General features: G+C 38.7%; 1 protein-coding gene across 1 annotated transcript; it reads right to left on the reverse strand.

Annotated features, from left to right (window-relative positions):
* Nucleotides 1-1,957: 1,957 nt before the first annotated feature.
* Nucleotides 1,958-6,936, reverse strand: LOC120330460 (uncharacterized). Its single transcript, XM_078114358.1, has 2 exons — nt 6,474-6,936; nt 1,958-6,159 (listed from the first exon to the last, which is right to left on the reverse strand). Exons 1-2 carry the CDS (start codon nt 6,934-6,936, stop codon nt 1,958-1,960), a joined length of 4,665 nt encoding a protein of 1,554 aa, XP_077970484.1.
* Between the last annotated feature and the right edge of the window lie 6,115 nt (nt 6,937-13,051).

A 13,051-nucleotide genomic window follows, 5' to 3' on the forward strand; every position in this document is an offset into this window, starting at 1 on the left:
TAGCTTGATATATATATAAATACTTTTTGTAGGGTTTAAACTTGTCAAGTTTTCAAAAGAATTACAAACTTTGAAATCGAATTTCGAGGCTCTAGGTTTCAGCCTGCCTCGCCTATTGGTAAATCCAGCCCTGGTGATGGTCCCTACAGCTAATTTCTGGCCCTAATCACTCAGCAGATTAAAATAAATGGTTTTCAGCATTTATTAGCAAAGATAGATATTTTAATTAAACATATAGTTTAACTTAAACCTGTATAATGATATTATAAATATATGTCCCATTATTACTGCATTGTGAGAAGGCTTTCCACACTATCAAGTCTATAAGGTTTTAGCGTCTTCCAATGTCTCAGATGGAAACTTCAGTCTTCATTTCGCATATTCTTTTCATTAATGCCATTAGCATTTGAAGCTTGACTGATTCCAATGTACGTTTTCCATTGTTGTTTAATGTAATATCCTAAACGTGACTTCAAATTTTTTTCTCACTTCAACCATCACATGTTTGCATACCCCAGCTGACTTCTACTGATTTGTTATTAATTTACAATTTTTTTTATAAATTAACTGTCGTACTTGCTAAGTGTCCACTAAGTGAAAATCTACAAAAAAAAGCAGTGTTTAATAATGGACGACATTTTTAACCAAATCCAAAAATATTCCCTAACTTAGTCAACCTTAGTTAGGGTTATAGATTGTCAATGTTAAACGCTTCCAGTACCGGACGGACACGGACCCAAAGCGACATTAGCGCTGCATTTGCAGCGCATATCCCACAGAGCACGGCGCGTTGGCAGAATCTCATGGTCTAGTGAGAATGACGTCATCGGAAACACCGCGCTCATTAAAATTTTAATGAACGATTATCAAAAATCTTGACCATGTTTATCATGATAAAAATATCAAAAAAGATGTGAAAAATATTCTATCCTCAAAACTGCTCACGTATACAATGAAAGATATCTAGAAAATTATGAAAAATGCAAATTTCTGCTCTGGTGATCACATTTCCCATAAGAGCTAATGTTAAAAAAAATCTTTTTACATCACTTTTATTTTTTACGCGTAGGATGGGTTTTTAATGAATAAGGTCTAATATGTAATCACGACAAGTAGTGATTGTCAGATTTAGGCACACAGATGTTCCATGTCATACGCGTTTATTGTAAAACGGTTGACTGTAAATAAAGTGAAATAATCAATAAACAATCACAAGATGAGGGCGGAACGAAAATGCATAACCAGAAAGTTAATAGAAAATAAACTTACATATGATAACGCTCCAATCGACAAGAAACTGACAGGTAACGTGAACGATCACGTTATTAGACTATAATAGAAACTAAATTTAGAAAGCAGTTATGAAAATGAAAGCAGAATGAAATATAAAAATACATGAACAATTAAAGCAATAAATGACGACGATGGTCATATGGGGCCCCGGTTACGATACCCTCACCACAGTTCTACCTAACGAGACCAAATGCCACCCACACGCTAAGTCAGTAAAGCGGATAATGCGAAACCACACCACCGACACCATAACAAGATTAAACATGAACGTCCTACTACGCGTAAAGTCGAGATGCAAGAGCCACGCGCGACACGTCAGGTGCAGTAAAGCCCGCGAAATTCGCGTCAAAACAGAAAAGCAATTATCGATAAAAATTAGCCGGTCGGAACACAAGGAAGAACAGCGTTCAAAATAATATTCAACTGAAAAGAAACTTCTATCGCCGACACAGCCGCCCCCAATAACCCTTCAAGGGGTTATTCATTTTCCAGGAGGCATAGTTTTGTCACAGGTCTGGTTATTTCCCCATTTGTTGTTTTAACGGTTGCGACACGCACCCGGTTATCTTTTCCAGGGAAAACTTTGATAACTCTTCCTAGTAGCCAACTTCCTCTTGGCGCGCCGTCATCTACAACAATTATGATATCATCTATCGATAAATTCCTATGATCTTTCAGCCACTTTGTTCGAGTCATCACTCATCAGCATTGGTAGATACTCTCGCCGCCATCGCTTCCAGAACTGATTCGAGATTGCTTCGGTTTGTCTCCATCTTCTCCGATGCGCTGTTGATGTACAATCCGTATCCAAAGGTGTATTTGCGTCAGTATGCCCACGTATAAGACAATTGGGCGTGAGGGGTGCTGGATCACGTACGTTGTCCCCAATATGAGTTAAAGGACGGCTGTTCATAATATCGGAAATTTCAGCGAACGCAGTCGTTAATACTTCGTCCGTTACACATAGGTTACCAAGGACTGCCTTCAAAGTACGCTTTGCACTCTTGACGAGCCGCTCCCAGATGCCCCCGAAATGAGGGGCATAAGGTGGCGAAAAATTCCAATCAATGCCTTTCTTCAAACATTCGTTGGTAATGCGAGTTTGATCCAGATCAGAAATTAATTGCCGTAATTCTCTTAAAGCGCCAACGAAATTGGACCCGTTGTCACTCCATATTCCTTTCACGGGGCCTCGGATTGCTGTAAACCTTCTAAGAGCGCATATGAAAGAATCAGTTTCCATTGACCAGGCCAATTCCAAATGCACTGCTCTACACGATAAACAAGTAAAAATACATCCCCATCTCCTTTCAGTGGACCGTCCTCGTTTCACGTACAGTGGACCAAAGTAATCTATCCCACTGTTCAAAAATGGCCTCGCCTCCGTCAGACGAACCTCGGGCAAGTTTGCCATAAGGGGCGGTTGAGGGCGAGCTGAGCGTTTCCGACACGGCCAACAATTCTTTACTGCGCGACTGGCAAGTTTGCGACCCTTCAATGGCCAGAATATTTGTCGGATCGACGCTAACATTGCATCTGGGCCAGAATGCGCTAATCGACAATGAGCTGCACACATCAGAAGCCAAGACACACGACAAGAACAATTATCTTTACACTTAGTGCTACTGTATGGCAATATTATTGGATGCCTCGTTTCAAGCGGCTCAGGTGACTCTTGTAAACGACCATTTGCACGCAAGAAGACTCCATCGAAAAAAGGTGTCAACGACAATAACGGTGACCTGCACGAGAGTAATTTATTCGATTTCAAAGCATTTATTTCTTCTATAAAATGCTCTCGCTGGGCCGCTATTATCCACATCATGCCACTCAGTTCTAAAAGTTTCGGACGAAGCTCTAAGATTTTGGTCTTTCTTCGAAACACATCCGCGACTGCAATTACCATAGCTGTCCGCTTGCATAACGAGTACCATGTGGAAAACATTTCCACCCTGATTAAGTTGTCGATGCGGATTTTGTCATTCAAAAATTCGTATTTATGGATTTCCGGCCACGTAACTGTAAAACAGACCTTTCCGCGAACTTCGCAATCACGATTGGTAATTGCTCCTAATACCGGCTGTTGGGGCCACGATGATTCAGGCAACAATAAAAACTTTGGTCCGTTTATCCACACGTTATCGCTTTCGATGAATTTGTTCATGGGCATGACTCTCGTACAACAATTCGCTGGATTATTTTGGGTATTGACATAACGCCACTGCGCAGGTTCAGTGCAGTCAAGAATTTCACGCAGTCTATTTGCAACAAATGTTTTGAATCTTATTTTAGTGTTTCTGAGATATCTCAGAACACACGTAGAATCTGACCACAACATTTCGCATGTGATGGGCAGGGTTAAAGACTTGCGCAGAAATTTCAGCAGACGCGCGGATAATAAGACACTTTGCAGCTCTAGTCTGGGAACGGACATATGTTTCATCGGGGAGACTCTTGATTTGGCCATCAAAAAACTACAATTCACACACTGGCCTTTCTTGGCACGCAAGTAAGCCACGGTACCATAAGCTTGTTCAGACGCGTCGCAAAACAAGTGGAGCTCATAAGTGGCGTCGGTTTTCGAGACTCCTAAATATTGTCTAGGCACACGAAAATTAGTCAATTGTTTTAACGATTCGGTCCAGTCGCCCCAAGTATTCTTCCTACGGTCATCAAAATTTTCGTCCCATTTCAAGTCATCTCTCCAGCACTCCCGTATAAGTAGTTTTGCAGTTAAAATAATAAGGGCTAAAATTCCGAGAGGATCAAAAACCGATGCCGTCGCGCTTAGCGCCTCTCTTTTTGTAACAGGTTTTGCCAACGAATTGTAAATAAAGAAGAAATCATCGTCATTAGTGTTCCAGTGAAGTCCCAACGCCTTAGAAACGGGCAAACAATCAAAATCTAGATCAACATCAGGATTAAGACGATCCTCTGTGTTAAATTTCGACAATAATGTTTTGGAATTTGAAAGCCATTTTGTCAATCGAAAACCCCTACTTGCTAACATATTAGAAACTTCTTGTGCGACGGAGAAATCGGAGTCATCATTCCATTTTGATGAAAGCAGATCATCTACGTAAAAATCCCTGAGAACAGTTTCTACTGCTTCCGTTGAGAATTGGCTGGTATTATCAAGCGCGGTTTGTTTAAGGCAGTAATTTGCAACATATGGCGAGTCGACCGCACCGAAAATCCTTACTAAAAACTGATATACATCAGGTGGGGATGTTGATCTTAGATCTTCTTGCCAGAGAAATCTAACTGAATCGGTGTCTGACTGCGGTAGACGCACCATATGATACATGGCTTCAATATCAGCGTTCAATGCAACGGGTCTTTCTCTGAATCGCAGTAAAACACCAATTAAATTATTAATAAGATCTGGTCCCGAATATATCTGATTATTTAAACTAATTCCACAATATGTTGCAGCGGCGTCAAAAACTATTCTTATCTTGCCGGGTTTATTCGGATTCTGAACTCTATGATGGGGCAGGTACCAAGTTCGAGGACCCAAAGTATCCCGTTCTTTATCGGTCAGTTTTCGCACCCAGCCACGTTCGATATTTTTCCTCATAGACGTGCAGTACATGTCTCTCAGGCAGTTATTTTTCAAAAGTCGATATTTCAGATTTTTAAATCTAGTGCGGGCAATAAGACTGTTCTCCGGCATAATGGAAGCATCGTGACGCCACAAAAAGCCAACTTGATAATGCCCATCAACAATGGACGTTTTAGCTCTAATCATATCCGCAGCCACGCGATCTTCCACTGATTCGGCTCGCTTCATGTTGTAAACCATTCCTATCGCGTCCGTACTCCAAAACTGCATAACTTGTTCTTGCAAGATATTGTAATCGTCGTGTAATAAATGACAGTTGGCCTGAATTAGGTCGACTTCACCAGCGCGTTTGTTTGCACCTAGCAAAGTCCACCCGAGTGGCGTTCTAATAGCAATAGGCTCGTTATCCCCCCCTACACGTCTTTCTAGTTGAAAGTGGGCAAACGGATGGTCCGCACCTATGAGCAACATAACTTCGTTTTCTTTAATATCTGGGAGTGGTATTCCGCGTAAATGATGGAAAGTTTCAAAATCCGTTTGACGTCTTTCAGGGTGGGGAATTCTATTGTCACATACGAAAACTGATTTTAGAGCTAGTTCTTTGCCATCGGGATTTAATTTGTCACGTACAAAACATCCAACCGCTTCTGAATCATATGAAATCCCAGTTCCCGCCAGGGTGGTTAACATAAGCTTTTTACGACATCCACGCAAATCCAATTTAGTTTTAAGTTTAGGATGAATGAGAGAAACCTGACTTGCCGAATCGAGCAAAGCAACGGTATATTCGGAGCGTCCATTAGCTCTAACCAATACAGGTAGCAACTGAAATTGAACCCTAGTGGTTACCGACATCGCATTGTTTACACCCTGTCGGTTTGTTGGTCTTGGGACGCTTTCAAACATGCGAATTCCATGAATACATTTATGATGTTTCCCACTGCATATACTACACTTGACATCACATCTACACATAAATGCACGATGGCCCGGTTCAAGACATTTAAAGCAAAGTCTGTACTCTACAACAAAATTACCTTTTACGTCATCGGTTGCACCGTAAAACACATCACAACTTCTTAAAGAATGGCCAGCATTGCAGAATTGACAACGTAGTGCGTCACTGCATGAGGCATTAACGGATTCCGAATTTGTTAACGTTGAAAATGGTGACGTAATTAACTGGCGACGACCGGTTTTGGGCCTCTCATTGTCAACTCTATTGGTGACATTGCAAGTAACATCAGGAGAAAAAGGATTGGCAATTTCCTCAGTTCTTTCCCACAACCATTGCTCAAAGTCTATTAATGTCGGATTAGAGTTCTCGTGAATAAAACCCACAACAAATTTATTCCAACTTGAATTCAGTTCTTGAGGAATCCTGTTTGAAACTCTCCTTACATTCTCGACACTACAGACTGTCCGTAGCGGCGTTTCAATTCTTTCAAAACCAGTATGTAATGACTGCCGGCGGTACCTAATCCCTCAACGCGACGCTTCGCCGAACCCGACAAATATGAGGACAATCTCACCATGCGTTGACCATCGTCGTCCAATCGTGAATGCACATTTTCATAAAACAATTCAATGAAATTAGGCTAATTTATAGCACTACCATCAAACGGACTTATTTGGACCGGCGGCAAATGATGTTCAGCCCACATTTTAGAATTTAAACTCAAAGATAAACACGTTTGCTCAGCTAGAGAAAATTTATCTTTTACCGTTCTAGATTCTTCTTGATTTGGTTGGAGAATATCGTCTATCTCTACCGACTGGTCTGGCAATGGCATCTGGTTTGCTGGTGAAGGATTTTGATAATTTCTTGAAGTGTAAGAAATCGTATATTCACGACGTGTATCTGTCGTAGTGAAAGTCTCTGGTTCAAAGCGGGCACTTTTTCTTCGAGTTGATTCTAACATATCGCGTTCGTCAAAGTCATTGAACCTGGTGTTCATAAAGCTACTCTTTGGGAGAGATGGTGTCTCTCGACGATCATCGTGTTCTCGTCTTTGTGGTTCGTGGGTTACGTTCCCCGCCAAGCTAGACTCTCGAAGTTGGTCAATCGCCGCCCCCATTTCACCTTTCGGCTGTTGGGCCAGAGCTGGCTGATTGTTATCTTTCAGACTTCCGCTTGAAACGAGTTCTTTTCGTCAGGTGCCACGCACGATGCTTCAGGTTCGCGGTCGATGTAACTATCAATTTCATCGATCATACCTTCAACTTCAGATATCACGCTCCGAACGCATTCTTCGAAAGCAGCTTTTGACTCTGCATTGCGAATTTGAGGTAATATGTTCGATATAATTTGATTATAAGCGGCCAGTTTAAAATATAACTCTGCTTTAGGGCATGCAAGTTGCGATCTTCGAGCCTTTTCGTTTATCAAATTCCGACTATTGGTCAACAATGATTTAAGCTCGGTCTCTATGTTGACACGCTTTTGTCTGGGTGTGGTTAAGGATGGCAAGCTCTCAATTATATTATCGGTTACGGATTTACTTTCTTCCATACTCGTCGACGATGAAGCCACTGTTGCTTCAGATTCTTCAGTATTTGGCGACTTCTTCAACAAATGCGTCATATTCAACTTTGTCAGATTTAGGCACACAGATGTTCCATGTCATACGCGTTTATTGTAAAACGGTTGACTGTAAATAAAGTGAAATAATCAATAAACAATCACAAGATGAGGGCGGAACGAAAATGCATAACCAGAAAGTTAATAGAAAATAAACTTACATATGATAACGCTCCAATCGACAAGAAACTGACAGGTAACGTGAACGATCACGTTATTAGACTATAATAGAAACTAAATTTAGAAAGCAGTTATGAAAATGAAAGCAGAATGAAATATAAAAATACATGAACAATTAAAGCAATAAATGACGACGATGGTCATATGGGGCCCCGGTTACGATACCCTCACCACAGTTCTACCTAACGAGACCAAATGCCACCCACACGCTAAGTCAGTAAAGCGGATAATGCGAAACCACACCACCGACACCATAACAAGATTAAACAAGAACGTCCTACGACGCGTAAAGTCGAGATGCAAGAGCCACGCGCGACACGTCAGGTGCAGTAAAGCCCGCGAAATTCGCGTCAAAACAGAAAAGCAATTATCGATAAAAATTAGCCGGTCGGAACACAAGGAAGAACAGCGTTCAGAATAATAATCAACTGAAAAGAAACTTCTATCGCCGACAGTGATAGCCTTCCCTCGCGGGACAAAAAGAATCGCCTTCTCCCAGTGTGAGGACCCCTGCTTTATATAAGGGTGTTAAAAAAGTTACGCAAAATGATAGTAAAATTTTTCGTCATGGCAACGTTAAAAAAGTAACTATCAAAAGCGTCAGTCGTGAAATGTTTAAATGACATTTCACCGTAATTCAATACTGTTAAAAGGTGTCAGTCGTTAAATGTTTTAAGTGGCATTTCATCTTGACCTCTGTTAATTTTGCGTTACTTTTTAAAACCCTGTAGTTTCCATTGCTTGGTCAAGTAAGTAAGTAATATTTATGTATTATTTAAGTATTATTTAAGTATTATTTATTATTTAAGTATTATGTATTATTTAAGTATATATTTATATATTTCTTGCTTGGTCAAGTAAGTAAGTATTATTTATGTATTATTTAAGTATTATTTATGGAGTCACAAAACAACTCAAGAGGTTATCTAGCTGTGACACCCTGTGAAGTATTACAAACTGTTATTAAAAGAAGAACAATAAAAAAAATACATAAGTCAATTGTTAATAGTGGAGCATTGTTTTTATATTTCGAATGTTACAAGGCTGATGGTACCAGTAACTGAAGATTTTTGGGTTTTTCCGACCCTTCATTTCTCATGTTTTCATAAATCATATTGCTCTCGTCTTCGGTAGACTGAGGCGAATAATATCTCATGTACGAGAATAAAATTCTCGGTAAAACAAAACACAAAATATTCAGAGACATATGAACTGCCAGTACGTTGCCATAGAGACAATGATCTTGGTCGTAGACATGCACATTATATGAAATGACTTGAGCGATTAAATTTTCCCCAGTATAAAAGACGGCGAATGAGGCATCAAACTTTACCGGATCGTCAATATTATCAACGGGAGTTGTCCAACTAAACAGAAGAAAAAAGATTTTTATTGGGAATGATAGAACTTTATCCATCCAATGGCCATCCTCTTTCATGTGATGGCGAATAATATAGATACCAATTAATACATAGTGAATTCCCATAAACAAAGCCGTCTACCATCCCAGATAAAAAGCAAAATAAACGAGAATGAGAATTCGAGCCGCCAGTGCTGCAGTTTTAATTATGGAAACCAAAATAAAATAAGACAAACTTTTGTTAATCGGATCATCGTCATCAGCTTCTTCAGAAAATCTTTCAAACTTAAAAATAACGTAGACCGAGGATATGGAAGAGATAGTAGCTGAAACATATAACTCAACATGAATATTTTCTCCACAATAGAAAAGAAAGATTAATCCAAAGCTGCGGAATTGATTCGACAGCAATTTCAATGTTCCTGAACGCTGATATATAGAAGTCACTTTCATCAGTGTCAAATTCGTCATTGCACGTTATGTCCCAGATGATACAGACAGCCAGTAAGATGAACATGAGACCACCTAAGACAATTGACACGGTTGCCAAAGCTGCAATAGTCACACTCTCTGATTTCCAGTAAATAGTCAATACAAGAATGTCGGTTATGAGATCTGCTAGTGCAAGGATAAATGTTGCCAATATATCCACTTTTTTCCAGAAATCGCTCGATAGACACATTTTAAACTTAGATTAGATCTGATCGTACGAAAAAATACAAAGTCATATAAATATATAAGAGGTTGCGGTCATTGGGGGTAAAACAGTACACGCGACTCATCGATTTTACAATTGCATTATATATGTTCATTACCATTGGCACCTAAGCTTTTTGCAACTCGTCTATATCATTCAAATATGCCCACCATGCAGAAAGGAACTGTGTTTCACTATTAAGAATTGAATACATAAATAAAGCAGTAATATAGGATCAAATGAAACATAGTTATTACATTTTTAGTTAAATCCCAGGAAAATAAAATCCTCTAGTCGATTAAACAATTTTTACCCTAATAATGCTATTACTATATGAAGCTATCTTTATACGCAATAAATTTCACGAGTACATATATATATTTATTACGTTTTATGAACCTTCAGCTTCTAAATTTGCTTTTGAAGTCAACTTGTTATCCGATATACTTTTGCGATTAGCACTTCATAATTCAGTTAGGCCGTGCTTATGCTTGCCTGCTTTACATAAAGTTGTGTGAAGGAACTGAAACTTATGGGCACGGATTTCGGACATTTGAGCATTTTTAAATTCTTCCACTACACTAGCCAGCTTTGCCCGTTGTGAACATGAGTTACCTTTAGTGTTTGGGAACACTGCTCAGCTTTGGCAGTTGGTGACATAAGCTAAATGTCAGTAAGAGCTTTTACTATCATAACAAATACAGATGTTAAATTTTTGAGGCAAACAAACATACATACATATTTTTTGAAACTTTTTATTTGAACACAGATAAATAGAAAATCATAGCAAATCGCAATTTCCCTCAATCATAAGACTCAGTGATGAAGCAAACAATCAACCTAACGGAAATGATGCCTCATGGCTTCTACATAAGTCAAACACAAAATTATTCTCTAAGTATCCAAATTCGAGGTTTATTCTGGTATAATTTGGGAGATCAAAAATGTGTGGTGGGGTGCTAACAGCATAATTTCGAAATTATTGTGCGTTGATCAGGTGAATATATATAAATAAAAGTTTATTATAGAGTAATATTAATGATTGCTTTAAGCATTGCACGACAAAAAGGGAAAAATACCAGCGATTGCATAATATCATGGTTACCATGATTAGTTTGTTTTAACATTTCAAAAAATATTGGCAGAGTTGAATTATGAAAGGTATAAGGTTATATCACGAATGGGGAACAATAACTTAACAAGGAGTAAGATATAATGTATTACTATTCATAATTTAATAAAAAAACTGCTTTAATGCTATTCCAAATCATCCAAACAAGAAATCATTGGAGCGTAACCTGTTAGAACAATTTTTTAGTATATGACAGCTGCCAATTCTGTCATTTTTCGCTTTATTGTATTTTTGAAATAGGGTGAGATTGAATTGTACCTAAGTAAACTAGAATAAAAAATATAAACGAAACAGTTTCTCTCCAATAAGGATTAAATACTGGGACTAGTATAGTACCACAAGTACTTCCAATGGACGTAGCATAACCAATAGTGTTATACCTAACCTCCATCTGACTACGTCATCCAGTAATCACGTCACAAACACATTACAGAGCTTGCCATAGTATAGCTACGATCGCCTGTAACTTTTGGCGTGACTAAGTACGTCACTGTGACACCGTAGTGACGTTATTTTTCGATGACGTAGTCAGGTGAGGGTTAGGAATGACATATGCAAAAATTGTTGAAGTACCTCTGGTACTGTACTATACCAGACCCTAAAACATAATTAGACTGATGAACTTGCTTGCTCGACCGAGGGTAACTGAACATATTTATCCATCTTCAAAACCTCATTATTCGTGTTTTCACTTTTATCAGGTTTAAACAAGTCATAACTTATGCTAGGAGAATAGTATTTCAGATACGCGAGTAAAATTCCCATTAGAACAAGACCCGCCACATTCAGCGATAAATGGATAGCCAGTACGTTGTCATAGAGACAATATTCATCATCGTAAACATGCACATTGTATGAAAGTACTAGAGCGATACAAATTTCCATAGTAAAATTGAGCAGACAGATACAAGTATAGGCTTTGCAATGCAGAGAGATTAAAAATACTCGTATGTGCCAGATTAAACTAAATTAAAAACTGGTATAGCGGGCCGAATTTCATTCCAAATTGAAACTTCTTCGCGGGGCACACAATTTTTTCTCGCGGGCCACAGGTCGCACACCCCTGTACTAAGCTAAGTACTTTGCTGTCTGTATTCATTTACTTCTCGAGTTTATGACTTAAACCGCTTTTGCCTTTTATTAATGAGTAAGCAGCGAAATTGTTGAAGCCGCCTATTTGAAAAATGTAGGTCAAGTGTTCTGACAAGTAGATTTACCTTGGAGTATTTGCCATGGAGCATGCAACATTGCTAAACCGAAATAAAAGTAAAAATAGAATTTATATTCGTGATCTAAAAGTTCCCTGAAATGGGTACTTGCTTGTATTTTCGGATATTGAAGTCGGAACCGGTCATTTTCGACGTTCCAGGGGTCGAATGGGAGTGAGAAATCCCCCACAATATTCTGACAAAAAAAACGGTAAAATATCTCTGAAATGAGCTACGAGAAGGCATACTTCGTCTATAAGTGAGATATAGCGTGTTCGAAGCTTGATAAATTAATCCATAAGTGGGAAATTCTCCCAAAATATTTTGACAAAAAAGTTAAAATAGCTATAAATTAGCTACGTGAAGCCATACTTCGTCCAAAGGTGAGATTTATTGCGCTCCAGATCTGTGTGTACCAATATGGAAATAACTAATTTTGTTCGCCTACTTTACATCAAGTTGTATAAAGGGATTGAAACCCATGGCAGGGGGTGTTTTCACATGGCTGACACAGGTAGTCCCCGAACACGTAACAAAATCAAAATGAGAATAATTGAAATAAAATTATGGCCTAACCCTAACCTGGTACATACGCTTTGGGAGTCCCCCAAAACATGTAAACTTTTACGGTTTGTGATCGGTAAAAATATGAATTCCACTCAATATTTGTCATCAAGCATGCAACGGCCATCATTGCTAAAGCTTTATAAAAGTCAAAATCAGAGTTATATTTGTGATCGAACAGTATATTTGCTTTAATTTATCAGGTATGGAAGTCGGAAGCAGTCCCTATTTCAATCCCCCAAATATTTCAACAAAAAAAGTCGTATTTATAAAATGTGTTAATTTAGATCCGAAGCCTGATGAATTGGTCCATAAGTAAGTGGGGAATCCCTAAAAACATTTTGACAAAAAAGTTCGGCAAAATATCCATAACATAAACTACGAGAGGCCATACTTCGTTCATAAGTTCATGTCGTCAAATGATTAATTAGTAGGGCTGGGCATTTCAAATCGAATATTTGAATAGAACAG

Source organism: Styela clava, chromosome 7 (assembly GCF_964204865.1).
Source record: "Styela clava chromosome 7, kaStyClav1.hap1.2, whole genome shotgun sequence".
NCBI lineage: Eukaryota > Metazoa > Chordata > Ascidiacea > Stolidobranchia > Styelidae > Styela > Styela clava.